The sequence below is a fragment of the Anabrus simplex genome, chromosome 4 (genome assembly GCF_040414725.1).
Source record: "Anabrus simplex isolate iqAnaSimp1 chromosome 4, ASM4041472v1, whole genome shotgun sequence".
NCBI lineage: Eukaryota > Metazoa > Arthropoda > Insecta > Orthoptera > Tettigoniidae > Anabrus > Anabrus simplex.
The window spans coordinates 404,192,971-404,215,244 of NC_090268.1; the positions used below are offsets into that span (position 1 = coordinate 404,192,971).

General features: G+C 38.8%; 1 protein-coding gene across 2 annotated transcripts in view; it reads right to left on the minus strand.

Annotated features, from left to right (window-relative positions):
- Bdp1 (transcription factor TFIIIB component B'' homolog Bdp1) overlaps positions 1-22,274 on the minus strand; it is a 153,105-nt gene that overhangs the window by 60,921 nt on the left and 69,910 nt on the right. For both annotated transcript variants that reach the window (XM_067145863.2, XM_067145861.2), the window contains exon 4: positions 19,140-19,205. In XM_067145863.2, the coding sequence (XP_067001964.2) occupies positions 19,140-19,205 (66 nt within the window). The remainder of the gene's footprint in view (positions 1-19,139; positions 19,206-22,274) is intronic.

Here is a 22,274-nt window from a genome sequence, read left to right on the forward strand (position 1 = left end):
TTACTAATAATTTGTTTCAATTCCACTCTTTTTTCATCCAACCCCCGAACTTCTGCCTTATACATTACCCTACCGAATACAACCAATCTTAAACTAACCTCATGGTTTTATAGCTAAAACTCGGAAATTTAGCAAACATGTTTTTGACTGAGGCTAGGGCGGCCATCCCTTTACTTCTTGCTCTCCTAATTTGATCATCCCAAGTCCCTTTTCTGTTAATAATCACTCCTAAATATTCCAACTTACTTGTTCTAACCTAGAGCCTCCGTGGCTCAGACGGCAGCGCGTCGGCCTCTCACCACTGGATACCGTGGTTCAAATCCCGGTCACTCCATGTGAGATTTGTGCTGGACAAAGCGGAGGTGGGACAGGTTTTTCTCCGGGTAATCCGGTTTTCCCTGTCATCTTTCATTCCAGCAACACTCTCCATTCTCATTTCATAGCATCTATCATTCATTAATAAGTCACTTCGGGAGTGGCGACCCCATCGTACTAACAGCCTATACCTGCTTCATTCATTACATCCCTCACCCGGTCAATGACTGGAAAACAGGTAGTAGGTTTTCATTTTGACTTGTTCTAACCTATCTCCCTGCACCATCCAATTCCCATCTTTCTTCCTTCCTTTGTGAGCCTGCACGACTAGCACTTTGGATTTGTTCCCGTTAACTTTCAACCCCCATTTCTTTGCAAACTCCGACACTGCACATAAGCTTTTCTGCATCCCTCCTGCTGTTAGAGTCATCAATATCACATCATCTGCAAAGATCAATCCCAGTACCTCCAACCCATTAATCACTGGCACGGCCCAGTTGTTCCCCCCGTGACCATCCAAGATATCGTTAATAAATAAAATAAACAATAAAGTTGGTAATTTACACCCTTGCTTTAAACCCACCTTAGACTCTATGGGTCTACTCAACCTGTCGCCAATTTTACACAGCAACTAGGCCCCTTATATATCGCCTCCACTGCCCGTATCAACTTTTCTGAGACCCCCAACCTACCCAATTTCTCAAATAGAGCCCCTCTATTCACCTTGTCAAATGCCTTTTCAAAGTCAATTGCCGCTACATACTCTTTACCTTTTGGCACGCTCATATATTTCTCTAAGACAGTCTTCACTATCATTATATTGTCCACTGTTCTTTTCTTTTTTCCAAATCCCCTTTGGAAATCTGACAATACTTCGTTTCTTTCAGCCCATTCACTTAACCTGTTCGCTAACACCCCTGTATAAATTTTACTTAAGAAATCTAACAGATATATACCCCAATAATTATCCATACTGTTCTTGCTAGCCTCTTCTTATAGATTGGACATACAATCCCTGTTTCCCACTCCTTAGGGTATTTCCCCCATCAAAAATCTTACTGAATAATTTTACTATCCCCTCTATCATTGTCCCATTTTTGCTAATTTCTTCCCAAAATTTATTATTGATACCATTGCAAGCCCCTGCCGACCTGCCCCCGATTCCTCTTATCACTTCTAACGTTTCATCTCTTGTAATTTCTTTGTCAAGTTTGTATATTCCAACTCTTCTATTCCTCCAAATTGTTTCTTCCGCCATCTCACTCACCAATCCCCCCCTTCGAGTAATTCGCTAAAATAGCTCACCCACTGCACACCCTCAATACTCGTTTTCTCTAGTCTCCTTCCACCCTTATTTATTCTGTTTATCCTTTCCCAAATTTTTCCATACTATTCAACCTACATTCTTTATTTATCACTTCCGTTTGTTCTTCAATCCAAGCCTTTTTCATCTCACAAATTTTCTTTTTGTAATCTTTCCTTAACTTACAGAAAGCCTCTCTTTCCGCACTCCCACCTTTTTCCTATACTCTCCTAATGCTCCCAAAACCATCCTTCGCATTCCTCCACACGCTTTATTAAACCATTCTTCTCCCTCTTTCTTTTTTCTCCTACCTTTTTCAACCTGTACTATTCTCTTGATTGGATTTAGCAGCAATTCCAAGGCTTTATCAATATTATTTTCCTCTAGGACCCCCTCCCATCCATATTTAGTAAGTGTAATTCTTCTTTTACTACTACATCCCAATCTCATTCCACTTTTTCTGTCCATTTGTACTTAGTATACCCACTCCCTAGTTCATCCCTCATCTTAACCTCTTTCTTGGTATGCTTTTCCTCCCCCCTTTTTAACAGCACCCACACTGGGAAATGGTGTGATTTGACCCAGTCTCCTACTTCCATCCTTTCAATATCCTCTAACACTCCTTCCGAGCTTAGTACTATGTCAATCACACTACCTCCCTGCTCTGACACATAGGTCAATATCCCTGTACTGTCACCCTCCTCCCATCCATTCACAATATATAAGTGTCCCGTTGCACATATCTCTAAGAGCTTCTCACCACAGCTGTTTATGATTTTATCCTCACTTCTCGTTCTTTTCACCGTACGCCTCCCTTCCTGCCTACTATATACTGGGCTCTGTTCCCCTATTCTCGCATTCCAATCTCCAAATAGCAACATGTCTTCAATCTTCAGCAAACTTCTCCCTTATCATACTAATATCCACCAATAGCTTCGAAAAGGTGCTTATTTGTATATACGGAACTCCTAGGATGGCAATATACGAAAGCCAGACTTATTTTCTTCATCCTCCCCTCTACCCACCTCATATTAAATCTCATCCAGATAGCTTCTTGCATCTCTGTCTCAATATCCACAACAAACAAAGAAAATAATAAGATCCACCTTTTCAATACTATATATTACGTGAAAATTTCTACATTTCTGTTTAATCATCACGTTTATGAACTTTTGGTACCGGTTTCGACAAAACTATATGTCATCATCAGCCTAGGACAAATTATACAAAGACAATAAAATACATTGATCGTGACTCTTATAGTAATATCATAATAGTAATTTAGAAAATATACATGTTAAAACTAAAATAATATTTACATATATAAGATGATAGTCATATATCATCCACTGCACTGCAGTACAATAGTGGTCGTTTTTTATAAGGTGTACACCTTAGTAATTAAAAAGAATAACATGTTAAAAGAAAATTTGGTTTTTGTACTATATATTTGTAGTAAAATATAATTATCAGCTTTTGATCCGATGTATTTTTTATCTATTGAACAGTCTGGTTCATTTTAAAGAGGCGTTATAGCCATGTCTGACATGCTAAAAAAAAAAAGTAAACAAACACTTAGTCTCAATATCCTCTACTAGTTCACTAATTTCTTCCTTGATTAAAACTACCAGTCCTCCTGGGGTGAAAAACCCTTAAGGTCGATTCACACATCTCCGGGACGTGACGGCGCTTTCCGGGACGTGACGGCGCTTTCCGTGACGCGACGGCATCTTCTGTGAAAATAAAATATCGTCGCCATATAAACGAAGGGATGAGTTCCAACACTTCCATTGATGTCATTCGCCGTGACTTTCAAGCGCTTCTCCGTGATCCGTGCTGGCAATACGTATTCGCTCGCCAACAATATTTTGTTTTCATGGACGTGATTTCTCTCTTCCCGCGTTCCTGCTTCTCTTTCTTCGAGTACCGAGATTATCTGTGTACGTTTGAACTGTTCTTTACCTCCCAAAATGAAGGACGAACTGCTGATTGAATTAGTGAAGGCACATTCTTTTCTATATAATTTAGCTGATTCAAAATATATGGATAGTGGTTTGAAGAAGCGTGTATGCGACGAAATTGGCGAGAAAATGGAAGCCGAAGGTAGGTAACTAACTTTTTTTGCTTTTAAGATTAAGAAAATCAGTCTGTCTGTACACAGGCACCGAGGGGCATCAAAAATTAATCAACAATTTAATTTATTTAACTTTTCAAGTAATTAAAAGCAAATGTACTGTACCAATATCATTAATACCTTCTTCTGTAGTAGTTGTAATAAATCATTTACTAATATCTCACTATTGCACAACCTCCCCGCCCCCTAAATGTTTAACAAGTCGACGCCTATGTACCTGCGACAATGTGAATATCAATCCAAATTTAATAAAGTTATAAACACAACATTATAAACAATTGTTATAACAATTATATGAGTATAATCATATACAGTAGGCCTATATAAAATAATATAATAATCATAATATACTAATTATGTTACTAAAAAGCTGATATTCTTACAACTTGATATAATAGCATATAAGGAAGGTCTTCAGCCAATCACTAAGTGGCGTTATCGACATCTTTCAATCTTTTAATTTATCCCTTATGCAGAAACCCTCTCTGGTCGAATTTCCACCATGAGGGGGCAAATTCTGGAGCTGTGGATTGACAAACTCTTGGTTTGTGGAATCACTTGTTTCATTTATAAGCGTGAAAACACTGTTGTCATACTTTCTAATGAAATTGTGTAGCACACAAGTCGCTAGTATTATGTTATCAATCTGCTCATTCTGAAATATCCATGAAATTTTACTTCGTCATCCTTCAAGCACTTATATAGAGTAGAAAACTCCTTACCCCTGCGTTTCCATATAGGATGAACCCACTGTTTCTTCCTCTCTTTCTCCTCTTCATCCAAGATTATAGCCATCATTAACAGTTCATCATCACTAAAAAAGCTCATCATGGAACACTTGATTGCATGGAACTGAAGTGTGAGAACAGACGTGTAATATTCATGTCGGAAAGGACGGATACGGAAACAGAGAGCGCCGTCACGTCCCGGAGATGTGTGAATCGACCTTAATTCCTCTCTTTTGTTCTATATTTATATTTAACCACAAACCCGTTCCTTGATATCTCTTTCCCTGTTCCCAACCACGTCTCCAACAGTGCCACAACATCAAAACTTTCTACTACTTCCTTAACCTTATTATTTCCTAATTTGCTTAATAGCCCTTCAATGTTCACACATCCTATTTTCCAATATAGTTATAACTCATCCTTCCCCCCCCCCCTTCCAAATTTCCTCCCCTCTTCTTACTCCTTGTAGCTCTCGCCCCCTCACTCTGTTTCAGTTTCTCCTTTTTCTAGCATTCGTTGCCGTTCACTACCCTCAGTATCCTCTGTACCCTTGCAACACTTTACCCCACAAGTCTTTTAGGTTCTTACTTCTTCCACTGCTAATAAAGGCTTTACCTTTCTGTCAATCACTCTTCTCACTTACCTTCTTGCTTTCTAAACCACTACACTCTGGCGCTGATGGATCTTGCGGCTCTCCCTCACCGCTACTCCACTGCTCAGATCTTCTGTATCCACACCGCATTGACCACTTCCACCTGGGTTGGTTTCCATTCTTTCCTCCACTCCATCCCTAGTTGATCCTACTTCCTTCCTTCCTTTCTTCATTCCATCTTCTAGTGCCTTCACTCCCACCTCGATACTGACGTGCTCGTCCATCTCTTTCGGCTTTGACACTGAGTGCTCACTAACCCATCTTCCATTCGTCACCACTAGTCTCTGACCTCTTAAGCGAGCTTTCAACCCTTGCTGCCTCGGTCCCCAAAGATGCCTGTTCAAAATTTTCATATGTTCACCACCTTCTCTTTTCACCCATACTTTCTGTCCCTGTAAATTGCTGCCGTTCCTTAGCACAATTTCTGCCATTAGGGTCGAGAAAAGCTTTACCCTAATTGGTCTTCGTCCTTTAGTCTTGCCCACTCGCTCCACATCATCTATGTCCGCTTCACTGAAATTTATCTTCATCCTATTCTGTATGACATCCACTACCTTATAAACCAAGTCAACCTTGCCTTCCTTCTAACCTTCTTCTACACCATATATAAATATAGCTCTCTTCATTCTCTCCTGGCTGTATCCCTCTGCCTCCTTCATCTTCATCACCTCCTCTTCTAGATGCTTTACCTTCTCTCTTAACCCCTTGAAGGTCACGGCGCAATATATTGCGTGTAGCGGTAAGTGCCGCTGTGGTTACGGTGCAATATATTGCGTGTCGGAATTTGAAGTGATATATCTTCGTAACTGTATGTCTTTGGACAACGAATGAAAAACGGATAGCTCACTACATCTGTTGGCTATATTTTGAAGTCGTTAGGTTATTGTTATCACCACGGGGAGTGCTGGAAATGAAATGTTTTTAAGCGGATGTCTTCAGCTTTAGCGAGTCAATTGCAAACAGTTGAACATGGCTGCGCGAAGTCGAGCTGACTTGCTTACAAGCGACGATACAGTTCGTGATATTCTTATGAATACTGAAAGTGATTGTTCAGTATTTGAAGACAGTGATGAAGACGATGTAGGAGGTATATCTGAAAATAATTCAAGTGGCGAAGACTTAAATGAAAGTGAGGATGAGATCTTACAGCCGTCACGTCCGAAGCGAACGAACGTAAATAAAGCGCTTAGTAATCACAGAGTTTGGGAAGACTAGACTATAACTAACCAATTCACGCCAACTGATTTAGCTTCGATGGCAGTAAATCAGGAATTCAGAATGTTTCACTGACAAAAAATTATTCCGAAATTGACATTTTCAAAAAATTGTTGTCCACCTCTGTGGTGTAGCGGTTAGTGTGATTAGATGCCACCCCTAGAGGCCCGGGTTCTATTCCCGGCTCTGCCACGAAATTTGAAAAGTGGTACGAGGCTGGAACCGGGTTCACTCAACCTCGGGAGGTCAAATGAGTAGACGTGGGTTCGATTCCCACCTCAGCCATCCTGGAAGTGGTTTTCCATGGTTTCCCACTTATCCTCCAGGCAAATACCCGGATGGTACCTAACTTAAGGCCATGGGCGCTTCCTTCCCTCTTCCTTGTCTATCCCTTTCCAATCTTCACATTCCCCACCAAGGCCCCTGTTCAGCATAGCAGGTGAGGCCTCCTGGGTGAGGTACTGGTCATTCTCCCCAGTTGTATCCCCCGACCCAATGTCTCACGCTCAAGGACACTGCCCTTGAGGTGGTAGAGGTGGGGTCCTTCGTTGAGTCCAAGGGAAAAACCAACCCTGGATGGTAAGCAGATTAAGTAAGCAAGTAAAGAATTGTTCCCCGTACCTTGTTTTGAGTATTATCACACCAAAAAAAGTTACTAAAAATGATTTTCACAATTTTTGTGCTCAAACTAGTTGGATGATGTCTTGTTAACATACTATGTTAAATTCATTCGTTTCATTAAAATATAATGCCTCTTGAGGGTTGTTTTGCAAACATGTGCAAAAACCTAAATTTTGGGGTGTGCAGTGGACTAAGAAACCTGACTCTCAAAGGGTTAATAGCTCAATTTCTTTCTCGTTGTTGCATGTTCTGTTGTTTGTTTCTTCTGTCTTTGTTTCTAACCATTTCTTCATGTTCCCTATCTCCTTTCTCTGCTCTTCCATCATGTCCTCTATTTCTTGCACCTTGACCCATTGGCAATTTTCTTCAATAACTTCTCTCACTAACACCTTAAGTGCTGCCAAATCTTCCACGCTGAACTTGCTACTGGTATTTGGGCCTGGGTTTAATTCCACCCCCCCCCCCCCCCAATGACCAGTAGCACAGCTAACACTCCAGCTACCAGAACCGCTTCACCCATTTCCACCACCTCTTCTCTTTTAAGAAGTCCATTCTTTACCTCCTTCCTCTGCCACCTCCCAATCGCGGCCCGGTACTGCTCAATACCAACCATATTCACAGCATGCAATGCACAATGCGACCTCGCTCCTCGCTTGCTCGAGCTAGACTGACAAAATGACATGGACTGGGTGGGTGCCCTGACTTTTATAACAGTGAGGAGGCTAGAAAGCAGTGTCAGTATCAATGTATGTCTCGGTCTCTCTCTCTCTCTTAAGATTGCTGTTTCCAGGAATTGTACAGTGTGATCTAGTGTACCCACTCCCCCATTGTTTGTCATCAAGCAACGGTTGCCAAACCCTCTTCTTTCCCGTTGAAACAATTGTCACGTTTCATTTTTCTCCACAGCTTCTTGGTACACAAAATTATAATACTGGCAGGTGGAAGCAGAACTGTGGTTTCCTCAAATTTTATTTCCTGATCGAGGAAAGATAGGGTGTGTTTGCCACTGCAGATTTTTCAAGTTGAACAAGATAATAATGACGCCTATGTTCTTTCAGCCTGGTGGAGCGTTATTTTATTAAATAAGCTTGTTGTGTCATATACTTTGAACAATCTACGTGACATCTATAATATTATAAAAGAAAGTGTTTGTCTGTCTGTGCGCGATGCCCAGCAAAATCTACAGCATGTAGAGATCTGAAATTTTGAACATAGGTAGCTGGAAAGGGGTCCGAATGCACCTCGAATCCGGAATTTTTATTTTCACTTTCGTTGGTGAGTTATGAATGAAAAACCATCGGAAAACGTGCATTGGGATATGACAATCCAACGTGCTGTCACCAAGATTAAATGCATAGAGTCGCTGTCGCTAGACAACATATATAAGATAGGTAGAGAACACAATATGCAAGGAGCCATTTTACGTCCAGGACGTAGGAAGCTGTTTTTGTCTTATATGGTGTGAGGGCATATGACGGTGTTGATGATGATTCGTCCGTCGGATCGGGACATTTTTTGAGCTATTCGAGAGGAGTGGGATATGTGCCGGTGCCGTTTTTAATCCTCTTCATTCTTGCTATCATATATCATGTCATTCATTTCTTTCAACAAGTAACTTTTACAAGAATTACCCGATGTTCTACACAGTTACAAATCTATCGACTACACGGCAGAGCTTCGAAAGATTTGGAGTCACCTGGAGTACGCTCGAACATCTTAGAGCGGAAGATTGTGGCACCAATTATCCTTCTTAAGAATAAGAATCCTGCCCTCTGCAATGAACACGGCTCTGAAACTGATGACTAATATTATTAAAGCCATTCTCATGGTTGGGCATGCCGCGAGCGAAGTAATATTCATTCCTCGGACTCGAATAATTTCTTCAGACATACAGTTTAAGTTTAGATCTCTGCAGTGTTCAAAATAAAATTTCTCTATGTAATAATAAAGCAGGCATAATCTTCTTCTTACTATACATAAAAATGGATGTATGCATGTATGTGTGTGTGTAAATGACACATTTCCTCCTAAACCACTGGAGCAATTTCATTCAAACTTGGTACACTTATGACTTACTATCTGGAGACGAGCACTGTGGGGGTAAAGCCATCCGTAGCTCCCTTAGGGGTGGGGGGTCAGGGGGGCAAGGTATAAAAATAATCGAAAAAAGTGCTGAATCCACAGTTTTCGGGGTCACTGAGATGAACAGTGACACTCCCCATTTTTCAAATGTATAAGTTCAGCTCCCTTTCGCATGGGGGGCGAGGGGGGAGCGATATATAAAATTAAACGAAAATAATGTCAAATACATAGTTTTGGGGGGTCGCCGAAGTGAATTGTATACTCTGGATTTTTAGTATCAGGAGACAAACAACGTGGGGGTAAGAAAGCCCAGGAACCCTTAGGGGCGGGGTGGCGAGGGGGGTCAGATAAACAAATTAATGAAAATACTGTCAAATCCATACTTTTTGGGGTCGCTGAGATGAATAGTGACACTCCGGATTTTTTTTTTTTTTTAAGTTCAAGTTCAACCCCCTTTAGGGTGGGGGCGAGGGGGAGTGATATATAAAATTAAACGAAAATAGTGTCGAATACATAGTTTTCAGGGTCACCGAGGTGAATTGTACACTCCGGATTTTTAGTATCAGGAGACAAACCATGTGGGGGTAAGACAGCCCAGGAACCCTTAGGGGCTGAGATATAAAAATCATGGAAAATAGTGTCGAATCTATACTTTTCGGGGTCGCTGAAATGAACAGTGACCCTCCGGAATTTTTTAAAGTCCAAGTTCAGCCCCCTTCGTGGTGGGGGGCGATGGGAGAGTGATATATACAAATAATAGTGTTGAATACATAGTCGCTGAGGTGAATAGTGACACTCCGAATTTTTAGTATCAGGAGACAAACCACATGGGGGTAAAACACCCCAGGAACCCATATGGGCGGGAGGGGGGGCAAGGGGACTGAGATATACAAATCATCGAAAGTAGTGTCGAATCCATACTTTTCGGGGTCGCCGAGATGAATAGTAACATTCCGATCTTTTAAAACTCAAAGTTTAGCCCCCTTTAGGGTGGGGGAAGGGGGAGTGAGATGAGATATAATAGTAATCGAATATACTGCCGAATCCATAGTTTTCCGGGTCGCTGAGATGAATGGTAACATTCCAGATGTTTAAAGTCTAACTTCAGCCCCCTTTGGCATAGGGGGTGAGAAAGGGTGAAAAAATAAATTGTCAGAAATGACCGAGATAATGGACGTGTGTATGTTCCAGTATGACTTTCAAGTATGACTTACTACCTGGAAAACGTACTGTGGGAGTAAGACGCCCCTAGAACCACTAGGGAAGCGGGTAAAATATTATCCACACTAATAAATGGAAGTCTGTTTGGCGCGATCTATATATACTGTACTATATATAAATTAAGGCATAAAAATGAAAACAGACGTAAATTAGTGAGACCATTCTAGGTATCTTAGAAATTTAAAACTTGGTACCAGACAACCTGATGACTTCAGGATCCCTAGAAAAATCTCAAATTCTCATAATTCTCTGAGGGGTACATGCTGGGAGTTTCAAACCTGCATAAGAACACAGTCGGTGATATTTATCCAGAACCTACAGGTTTTATGGGCTTAAAAGTTTCCTTAAAGTCCTGATTTTTAACCCACTCCCCCATATCAAGATCGCAGCACAATCTCCCAGACAAGTTAGAAAATTGAAATTTTGCAAAATTATAGCTTTTAACATGTAACCGACGGAAAATTTACGAGATGTTTAAAAAATTTATTTTTTACCCCCGAAAAATATCGAAATATGGAGGCAATTTTAATGACGGTGCAGTCCTTCCTTGCGATGTATTTCGTGGCTAAACGGTAAGTCGTATCACAAAACAGATGGCACAATCTCCATTCAATTTGGAATGATCTACAACTTCGGTCCTATGACCTTTTGTCGTATCTCTATCCCTTATACGTTAAATTTTTCTCTATTTCTGGATTTACCTAAATTTTTCACTTTGTACACGTACAATTGATGGTTTGATTCACTTATAGGAAAGATGGGATCATCAAATTCTATACAAATATTGGCCCACCCAGTAGCCATATGTGAGCCAAATTCTATGTTTGAAGCTGTCGCATAAGTATCTGAAAAATGATGCACTGTGTGAATATCTTACACAAATTTCACCCTATTCAACATTTCTAAAACATAATGAATTGTTGTAGACAAGTGCACCTGTCGTTATAATCACAACTCCACAACTCGCACTTTACATCGGAAACATCGACTGCGGACCTCCCTATGCTTTTTCTTGGATAACGCAAATTTATATGCAATTTAAAATTTATTATTAACTTCATGTACAGTAATTTACTTCGATATCCGTATACAACCCTGGAATACTGTTGCGAAGCACGGGTACAATTGCTAGTCTACAATAAATCACAAAAACCTAACATGTTACAGACATGAAAATTGATATTTGGAATCCCCTTTAAAATAAAAGAACACAAATATTCGTTTTCCAAAAATCCACTTAACGGGGAGGGGTATGAAAATAAGTGAGGAAGGAGTTGAATTATTTTTGTCAGGCTACATATATCTCAAAAAATGAATTACAGACTTTAAAATTGGTACATGGAATCTCCTTTAAAAATGAACACACTTTCTTGGAAAAGCCACTTAAGTGGGTGAAAAGAATTTAAAAAGCGGGTGAATTTTTAAAATGAGTACCTTCTTCTATCGCTTTACCCACACCTGTGGGGTTGCAGGTGCGAACTACGTAGCACATGTGGATTTGACCCTGTTGTCAACCGTATGTGTAGGGATGTAATTTATACTTCTATACTAATATTATAAAGAGGAAAAATTTGTATATTTGTTTGTAACGGATAGACTCAAAAAATCCTGAACCAATTTTAAAAATGACTTCACCTATAGAAAGCTACATTGCCAGTGAGTAACATGGGCTATATTTCATTTTCAAAACAATTCGAGGGGGGCCGACGGGGGGGAGATATAAAAATATTAAAATAATAGGCTAATATAGGCGAAATCGAATTTGTCATACAAGGACGAGACAATGCTCCTTTTAAGCCCCTTAACGCAAAGAACAAAAGTCGGTAAACCCTACGGGTCCGTAAACGATGTTTTAAGGCCCTAAAACCAACCGTTATGGAGGTGTTGGAACCACACTACTCCTGCTCTAGGAATCGGACAAAGAAACGAACGACCGTAACCATGGCAACGTCATCTCCAGGATTATACAGCAGGTAGATTATGCATGTACGTTTGGGCATAGCTGCCAGCCAAAATTGATACACATATGACTTACTATCTGGAAAAAATAAACTATTGGGTAAGACGCTCATAGCACTCCTTTGGGCGGAGATGGATTGGGAGTGAAGTATAAAAATAATAGCCCCAGAGATCTCCGTAGTACGGCGACCAGCGGTTGCCAACGGGCCTCCGTTTAGGTTTCAGCATTTTGCGGAGTCTGTTACCCATAAGTTTAAACTATTTTCTATCAAATCATGGAGTAGTAGTATCACTGATGTTATTAGTGCCGATATTTTGGTCCACTTTTACGATCATTGTAACCATGAAAACAACATGGTGCACCCATGACTTGAATAAATTTCTCAACATTTATACTCAGATTCATTATATGATGTGCTACATGAGTGACAAACCCTGAGAATTACAATTCTCGATAATTATAGTAGTTTTTATGCATCGCGTATTTCCTTGATCATTTGTAATAGTTACGAAATGTCGGATCAAACAAATACATTCAATAATATTTATATTTGTGGTACTATCTCGCGGAAGTATACTTACACTAAAGCTGCAGCTTTGTGAAGGGAGCATGTATATCTAGGTGGGAATGAAGGAAAATCATGGTAGCAAAAGATCTTAGAGGTCGATGCTAATTAAGAACTAATATTTAGAGGCCCCCATGAAGAAAAGAAGAAGATACTTACACTGTAATTCCAAACATGACAAATAATTTCTACGTATATAACTTTCTGGGTGTGATTTACTGTATTCTGTAAGTGTTTTTATTGTAAGTGAAATTAGGCCACTGTTGGGTGATGGCGTTCATACTTGATGTGTGTGAAGCGTAAAGGCGTAGTGCATTATTTGCTCTAGGTAATCGTCAAAATTCGTCCATGCTTTTTCCAAATTTTGTGTTTCACTTTGGTTTATTCCTATTTCTGGTGTATCTGCATGTGTTTCCCTGAGTTTTTGGTACGTGTGCTGTTTCTATTTGTATATTTCATATTCATATTGCGGTGTTCATTGTGGTGCACATTTTCGTCTTTTCTCTGATGTTGTGATTCTCATATTATTGTTTTGTGCTTTGTTTTGTGTGTTTCGGCCTCCTGTTATTCGTGTAACGACGTAATTACTACGTTTGCACTGAACACCACCCCTTTCTAAAAACTATATTATTATTATTATTATTATTATTATTATTAGTTGAATATTTCGTAGATTTATTTTTTGTTTAATACGTATAGTTAGGGAATAGGATTGTATATTTCTTGCATTTCTACGGGTGGTTTTATTTGATTATTGCTTTATGAAATGGGGATACCCACATTTATTTCAAAGATGTAATTCCTTAACAATGTAAAGTTTGGGGTTTTAATTGAGGGTTTTGGGCATCCCTAGTGTGGAGCGATCGTAGCTTGGATCTTATCTACTCTTCTGATTATCGTTGCTTATCTTATCTCATCGTCGTGTGGCAGTTACGCAACCGACATTGTGCATTATTGTCTCGTGGGGTTTTGTGTACGCTGGTGTGTGTCACTGTGAATATAATGACGAATTGTTTGTGGTATTGAGGCTATATCGTGTGCTTTCGTTCTTGTGGTTGCGTGTCCTGCCTCATTACATTATTTATTACGGGTCGTGTTTTTGTTAATTACCTCGTCTACTATGTGGAGTGATTTAATTCATAATTTATTTGTGTTGATATTATTTTAATTTCTTTGTGGCATCTGTTTTCATATTGGTCGGTTGTGGTGTGGAGTTCCATTTATTTGATGCATTGTTTGATCTACGTTATGTGGGTTTTACAGGAAATGATCCTTCCACTAGGGTATGTCAGATGCCCTCTATTAAATAATTTGATTTAAATTTTATTAAAATTTTAAGTTTGTTTACGAACACTTAGTAGTAACTTGTTAAGTTTAAGCTGTCTGGTGCACCAGGATTTTCTTTTTAAAATGAAGAAACGATTTTATTTTAAAGAATATTAATTTTATTTATATCTAGATTATTTATTTTACCCAATTTTCAAGGGTGCCATTTTGATTTTCATTCCTTATAATTCATTTTATTTATCGGGATCTAAAGAGTTCTTCTATTTGATAATATGTAAAAATGAATTTTCTTTCAAGTATATAATTATTTTAAAATTTTAAAGTTGGTGTTATTTGAGCGTTGTTCGTCGCAATTCCTAGTGATCCCCTCCTCTACCTTACTTTATGGGTTAGGTCCTGCACTCTTCCATGGTTCCTTGCTTACTCATTTATCTTTTGAGGTGTTATTTATTGTTTTGCTCCTTTGTTTTAAATTGTGTCTTGGTGCGCACTTCCCTATGATGTTCTCTTCAGAACGTTATTCACCCATCATTATTAGGGGGTGTTGCACTGGTGTTAATGCTGCATTTGCTGGTCCCAATATAAACCATCCTACACAAACAGGGAATGCGGTAAAAACCTGTGCCAGAGAGTGTGTTCCGGTTGTTCTTAGCAGAGCATAACTCTTGGGATATTTTCTCAGCTGTTGTAAAGGCAATCATGACATCATGACACTTTAAAACTGTCCATAATAGCTGGATATATGGAAAGAATGCCTTTTTCTCACTTGTCTCTTACTGTTTCTCCTCTAATCATGGAAGAGACTCAACAGCCCTCTTAATTTTGATTTTTGCTGTTTTCATTAGCTAGTAAAGCTGAGAAGAGATACTACACTTCATTATGTTCTGGTTGACGGAACCTCTTGGTTTGCTCAGATCATATTCCCATCATTAGTCGTTTCTGTTTAAGGTCATGGCTGGAGTCCTTTGAAATAGCGGATGATGTGTTTAGGCTTCTTGTACACTGTGTGTTCATTGTGGTGCATGATATCCATGGGGTCATACTGTACCATGCTGTACCTTACAAGCAGACAATTGATACAACCTTCTACTGCCACTTTTTGGACCACCATCTTTGCCCTGCATTGAGGTGAAAGCTATAACACACACTGTTAAGGACTCCCATCATTCTTCGTGACAATGCACAGTGTCACACTGCTTTTTTATTTTTTATTTTAACAATTTGCTTTACGTCACAACAACACAGATAGGTCTTAAGGCAACGATGGGATAGGAAAGGGCTAGGTGTGGGAAGGAAGCATCTGTGGCCTTAATTAAGATACAGCCCCAGCATTTTCCTGGTGTGAAAATGGGAAACCACGAACAACCATCTTCAGGACTGCCGACAGTGGAGTTCCAACCCACTCTCTCCCAAATGCAAGCTCACAGCTGTGCAACCCTAACCGCACGGCCAACTCGCTCGGCGTGACATTGCTAAAATCATCACCAGAACTGGATATGCCGATAGTGCATAAAGCCTTCCTCAAGTATAGCAGAAGGTGGTAGACAGGCAGGGAGAGTATATTAAAGCAATGTAACTGATATAAGTTTCCTCTGCCAATAAAGTCAGATACAAATTATAGCAGTGCTGCCACTAATTTTTATGTCCAGCTTCTTGTCTGAATGGTCAGCATCACAGCTTTCAGATCAGAGGATCTGGGGTTCAATTTCCAGCCATATCCTTATTTGGTTAGTTCCTCTGGTTCAGGGACTGGATGTTTAGTTTTGACTCAATATATGCACAACTCACCAACCTACCTACCACCAAAGAAACACACACCCCTCATTAGGTTGGCATCAGAAAGGGCATCTGGCAGTAGAACTGGGCCAGGAACCCATTATCACAGTCAACATGGTGGATACCATATTTTCTAAACATATTTCTTCTTAATATAACATAGCTATTGAACCATCAAAAAGTATCTCTTAAGTGGATTTTTTTGGGTACCATAAGGAAATGAAGGATCTTTTTATGAAATAAAAATGAAATATATCATCGCTGGCTTTTTGCAATCCTCTGGCCACTTAGCATACCTGTTACAGTATCATCTTCCAATTTCTCTATCCAGTCTTCTTTGTCCAATCATCCATTCTCCACGGTGTACGATCCATCTTCCACTCTCTGGTTCATGATAATCTGTCCGCTTGTATCTTTATACTGTATTTCCATTTCTATCTTCTCCTTTAAACCACATGTATTCAGTCTTCCCTCTGCTAATCTTAAGTCCTTCTTTCTTCAAGGAACTTTCTCCATTGCTCCAGCTTTTTCTGCACTTCCCATTCTCATTTACCAGCACAATATCATCACCAAAGAATACAGAACAAGTGATTGGATCTCTTATACCTTGGGTCAGCAATATCTGTTACAAGGTTGAATTTCACTATTGTGGTTCAGTAATCAGGAAATTTAGAGATAGCATACTTTGCAAACATTTCAGATTTCTATCTCTCACAGTTTCCTAATAAAATATGTCACATCATCTGGAGCAGATTCCAACTACCGGCTGGGTCTGCTTGGAAAATTAGCCTCTCCATCATTTTCTGTCCATCTACCACTTTTCTTCTGTCACTGTGTCCAGTTCCCTTCTCTTGCCTCGATACTCTTCTTTACACTTTTCAGCCATCTGTCCCTTGGTCTTCCTCTAGGTCTCCTTCCCTTCAACTCCATTTCTAGTATCTTTCTTGGTATCCTCTCTTCTCCATTCTCTTAACATATTCATACACTGCAGCCTTGATTTTTCTATCTTTTCCCATAGGGATACCTCAGTTACCATTTCCCGAACACACACTTATTTCTTACTCGAAACTTCATTTCTACTACTTGTATTCTACTTTTATCCCTCTCCATCATCCACGTTTCTGATCCATATGTCAAAATTGGCATAAAATAAGTCTTGTAGATAATTCCTTTACATCTCTGTGGTACATCCCGGTTCCCTTACTAAATCCTCCTACTCTCTTAAAGAATCCATTTTCACACCTTCCTCTTCCATTGATTTCCATCCTGTTTCCTCCATTTTCTTCAATTATAATATAATATAATATAATATAATATAATATAATATAATATAATATAATATAATATAATATAATATAATATAATATAATATAATATAATATAACTCTTCACCAATACCGTAAAATTAACATCGTCAGTAGAGGGCCTAGAGTTCAACAGAAACGAATGGAGGAGATGGCTCTGCATCAGTGACCCCGCATCAGCTGGACTAATCTTGCTGAAGAAGGAAAAGAAGAAGTAAAGGACATACCTACTCTCCTAAAAAATAATGTAGCCTACCATATGAAAATGACATGAATAAAGTTGGTAACACAAGGAAATTAATTGCAAATAGTAAATGAAATCTATAATAATATATGAAGAGAGACTGTCAATTTGTATGTAACAGGTAATCTCTAAAACTACTGACCAATTTTGAAATGTCTTTCACCATTTGAAAGAGAACATAATTCTGGGTAATATAGGCTATGTGTCATCCAGAATATCAAAGAACTGAATGTTTATTCATTATAGGTCTGGGACTACATGTCCCATAAAAATATAAAATAAATTCTGTGTGTGCCTAGTTCTAACAATTTAAAATTATGCAAAAAAAAAAATGCAGAAATATTTGGGGTAATGCTAAAAATATGCTCTATAACATGAAAATAATCCTGTAATAACAGAGTGAGACCTATGACTACCCAGAATCCTAATGATCATATTAAAATATAGTTTCAGGTAATAACAGACAATAATGGAAGTTAAAACTATTTTCAGCTAATGCATGCAAGTTTCTTTAACACACTGACGATGGGCCCCAAACTGAGGCTGCCACCCCATGAAGATCGGATAGTTCAAACCTCCAAGAAAAAAATTACACTGCTGCACTAAAACTACTGTAACTCAAAAATGATTAAAGATATCGACCTCAAACTAGGAACATGTACTCACTAGGTTGCTTAGTAGTCTGTCCATTGTGATACCTTTCAAAGCAGTACCATCTATCCAACTATCTTCAGTGCTGCCGACGGTGTGATTTGAACACACCATCTCCCAAATGTATTTTTATTAGTTAAAAGAAGTATTGACGGGTATAGGGTTTCAACAATAGCAATTACTTTTAAGGAAGTATTATGACAGGTCTGTTTTGAACAGCATACCCTTCGTTAACTGTTAGCAGAAACCTTGGTATAGCCCTATAATACAGTATTAAATAAACAGATATCTCTTTTAACAGTTGTTTAATTCTCTTCTATGACATATTAATTTAATTTTGACTAGCAATACAATGAGTAGTAACATTACACAGTATTAATATTAATTTTCAATGGTTTAAAATACTATCACCAGAAGGATATCAATGCCAATCAGAACAAACAGTAGTTCATTTAATTTTCTATTGTGCACTCCATGCCACCAAAAGAAACAATTTGTTAGGCCACCTCAGTTACTGTAATGTAAATTTTTCCCTGCCAGTTTCTGATATATTTGTAGAAAGGGTGTTGCACTTCAGCTTTTATCCATTTCTTAGACAATGTTTTTAACTTTTGTAATATTCTTATGTGGTATTTTGCTCAACGAATGTATTAATAACCTTTAATATTGTACTGGTTTAAATGATAGCCATAACATACTACCTTGAAGAATATATACTGTAATAAAAATTTTGATGCACAAACAAAATAAATAAGGATATCACTCAGTTTAGTTTAAAGACACATTTTAAAAATGTACAATCATGTAGAGCATAATGCACAGATTAAACTAAAATTAATAACAGGAAAATTATCAGCTACAGTGTGAAAACCTAGAATTAAATTAAATAATACAACTTATTCAATTTTTTTCAAACCCTGATTGTGAAAAATAAGAAAATTGCTCACTGCACATCCCCTTGACCAGTTGTCCAATTATCTAGTATGCACTATATAAGAACCATTGTTGGATATGCAGTGATCATTTCTGAAAGAGGAAAACTATCTACTGTTATTATTTTCAAGGATAAGAAGCAACTTACTCAGCTTCAGCTGGAGTCTCAGGAACAGCAGTTGGTTGTTGAGTAGTTTTTTCTTTTTCTGATTTCCTACAAAGAAACAAAAATAACATATTAAAGATTTGTACACACTAACTTCCAATAAAAGAACAACTCAGGCTAGAATCCAAAATGAAATGTATGAAACAAATGAAATGAAATAGCACACATCTGGTAGAAATAAAATAAACATAAATTGTTAAAAAAATTCTAATATTTTCTGTACACTTCAAATGTTTGCCTTATACTTCATTTTTACCTCAGCCTAGGTTTACAAAAGTTGAAAGCAGGTTCAGTTTAATTTTTGTCTATATGTCTGGCTAACTGTCTTTGACAACACTGAAAAACAAACAGAATTTCTGGAAACTCTGTACTAGGAATTATTATTTTTTCTTTATGTATCATTTTTGTATATTTCTGATGCAGCACTGTGGTTGCGATGTTAAAGATGCGCAATGGCTTCCTTCATCCGTTGATAAGCCATAAGCAACACTGGAGACCCTGTGGCCATCTTCTAACGAGTGTTTAAAGTGTTCAAGACAATAGATCAACCTGCAAACTGTGAGATACTGTCCATGGTTCATTTCTTGAATGCAAAAAACATTAAACCAGCTGATATTCATCTCCAAATGTGGCTCTTTCTAGCCGAGTGCAGCCCTTGTAAGGCAGATCCTCCAATGAGGATGGGCGGCATCTGCCATGTGTAGGTAACTACGTGTTATTGTGGTGGAGGTTACTGTTATGTGTGGTGTGTGAGGTGCAGGAATTTTTGGAACAGCACAAACACCCAGCCCCCGGGCCATTGGAATTAACAAATGAAGGTTAAAATCCCCGACCCAGCTGGGAATCAAACCCGGGACCCTCTGAACCAAAAGCCAGTACGCTGACCATTCAGCCAACGAGTCGGACCTCCAAATGTATGAGGTGTATGGTAAAACTGCAATGACAGACAATAGTGAGGAAATGGGTTTCAATGTTCAATGAAATTTTGTTAAAGGGGCAGTTTAGGTTAAAAAAAAATTGATTTACCCCTAAATGACAAGGGGGAATTAATGTTATTGTAAGATTTTTTTTTTTGTTCTCTCCATTGTTTCTGTGACAAGTGAACAGTGTTTGAATTTGAAGCATTATTTTGCATTAGAAGTAACGCTCTGTCTGCGCCTGTAAGAAACCAGTGTGCTTTAGTGCAATAACAGAAGTGAATCGCATGTTACACATGTGCACATAACAGTTATTTGAAAGTGAAGTAGTTCACTGGTATGCTTTAAAATCTACACAAAATTCTTCAACGGTGTTGTGTTTATAAAAGTAATTCACTGCATGAGAAGGGTACTTCTATCTTTCCACCATTTACTGATCAAGAAAAATTGCCAACTAGATTCAAGTTACGGGGAAGCCTCCGTGGCTCAGGCGGCAGCGCGCCGACCTCTCACCGCTGGGTTCCGTGGTTCAAATCTTGGTCACTCCATGTGAGATTTGTGCTGGACAAAGTGGAGGAGGGACAGGTTTTTCTCCAGGTACTCTGCTTTTCCCTGTGATCTTCCATTCCAGCAACACACTCTAATATAATTTCATTTCATCTATCAGTCATTACAGTAATCATTGCCCCAGAGGAGGCTTTGGCAACCGGCACAATTCCTACCCTTGCTGCTAGATGGGGTTTCATTCATTCCATTCCTGACCCAGTCAAATGACTGGAAACAGGCTGTGGATTTTCATTTTCATTCAAGTTATGGGAATGCAAGGTAAACAAAGTTTTAAGACTACAAAATATAGTGTGGTTTGTTCTAAACAGTTTAATGTGAATAATTTTGAAGAATCTTCTCTCCTAAACAAAAGTTTATGGCAACTCAAAAATTTCAAGAATTGTTGAAACAGGCTGCCTAACCAAAGCTGTATTTGAACGGGGAAATAAAACCATCGTTAATCTCTTCCTAAAAAAGAAAGAAAATGTCAGAGGAAGCTATAACCAGCTCAAGAAGGATTTTTAAGAAATGGAATGTAATGATTTTTTTTTTTTTTTTTTTTTTGCTATTTGCTTCACGTCGCACCGACACGGACAGGTCTTATGGCGACGATGGGATAGGAAAGGGCTAGGAGTGGAATGGAAGTGGCTGTGGCCCTAATTACGGTACAGCCCCAGCATTTGCCTGGTGTGAAAACAGGAAACCACGGAAAACCATCTTCAGGGCTGCCGACAGTGGGGTTCGAACCCATTATCTCCCAGATGCAAGCTCACAGCTGCGTGCCCCTAACCGCATGGTTAACTCACCCGGTGGAATGTAAAGAAACTGATATAGAACCAATAGTGACAGTTCCAGACGAACAGTGGCAGTAATGAAAAAAGGTATACAGTGTGAACTAAGGTTGAAAACACTATAAAGTTGACTACTGCGATGAGGGATCCACCTGATTTAGGCATGTCTTTTAGAATCACCAAAGAATATACTACTTCTGATTAAATGGAGAAATGAAAGTACAAAATCACGTGGCGAGGGAAATATTTCTTTTGAAGTGTTCAATGTATCAAGGTTAAATATTACAGTATCAAAATTATCATGTAACATAATACAGCCTGTGCATCCTCTAACTACATGACAAAAAAAATTTCAAATTTTTTAAACTTTACTTTATGTCGCGCTGACATAAATAGGTCTTATGGCGACAATGTGACAGGAAAAGGTTTAGGAGCGGAAAGGAAGTGACCGTGGCCTTAATTAAGGTACAGCCTCAGCATCTGTCGGGCATGAAAATGGGAAACCACAGAAAACCATCATCAGGGCTGCTGACAGTGGGGTTCAAACCCACTATCTCTCAAATTGCAAGCTGACAGCTGTGTGACCCAAAGCACACAGCCACTTTCACAGTTTCATGACACCACACACATTCATTATTCGTAGGCATATTAACACAATGTACACCTACCCCATTCTACCTATTCTAAATTAGATTTTCTTCTGCTCCAGTTCTGGAAAGTCATTTTTGATCTACCACTTCCACTTGCAATAGGCTCAAATTGATATGGTTTGTATCTAGAAGCCATGACAAACAAACAACTGCATCAGCAGCAAACTTCTTTCCTACTAATGTAATAGGAGTTGGAAGAACATGTGCACATGC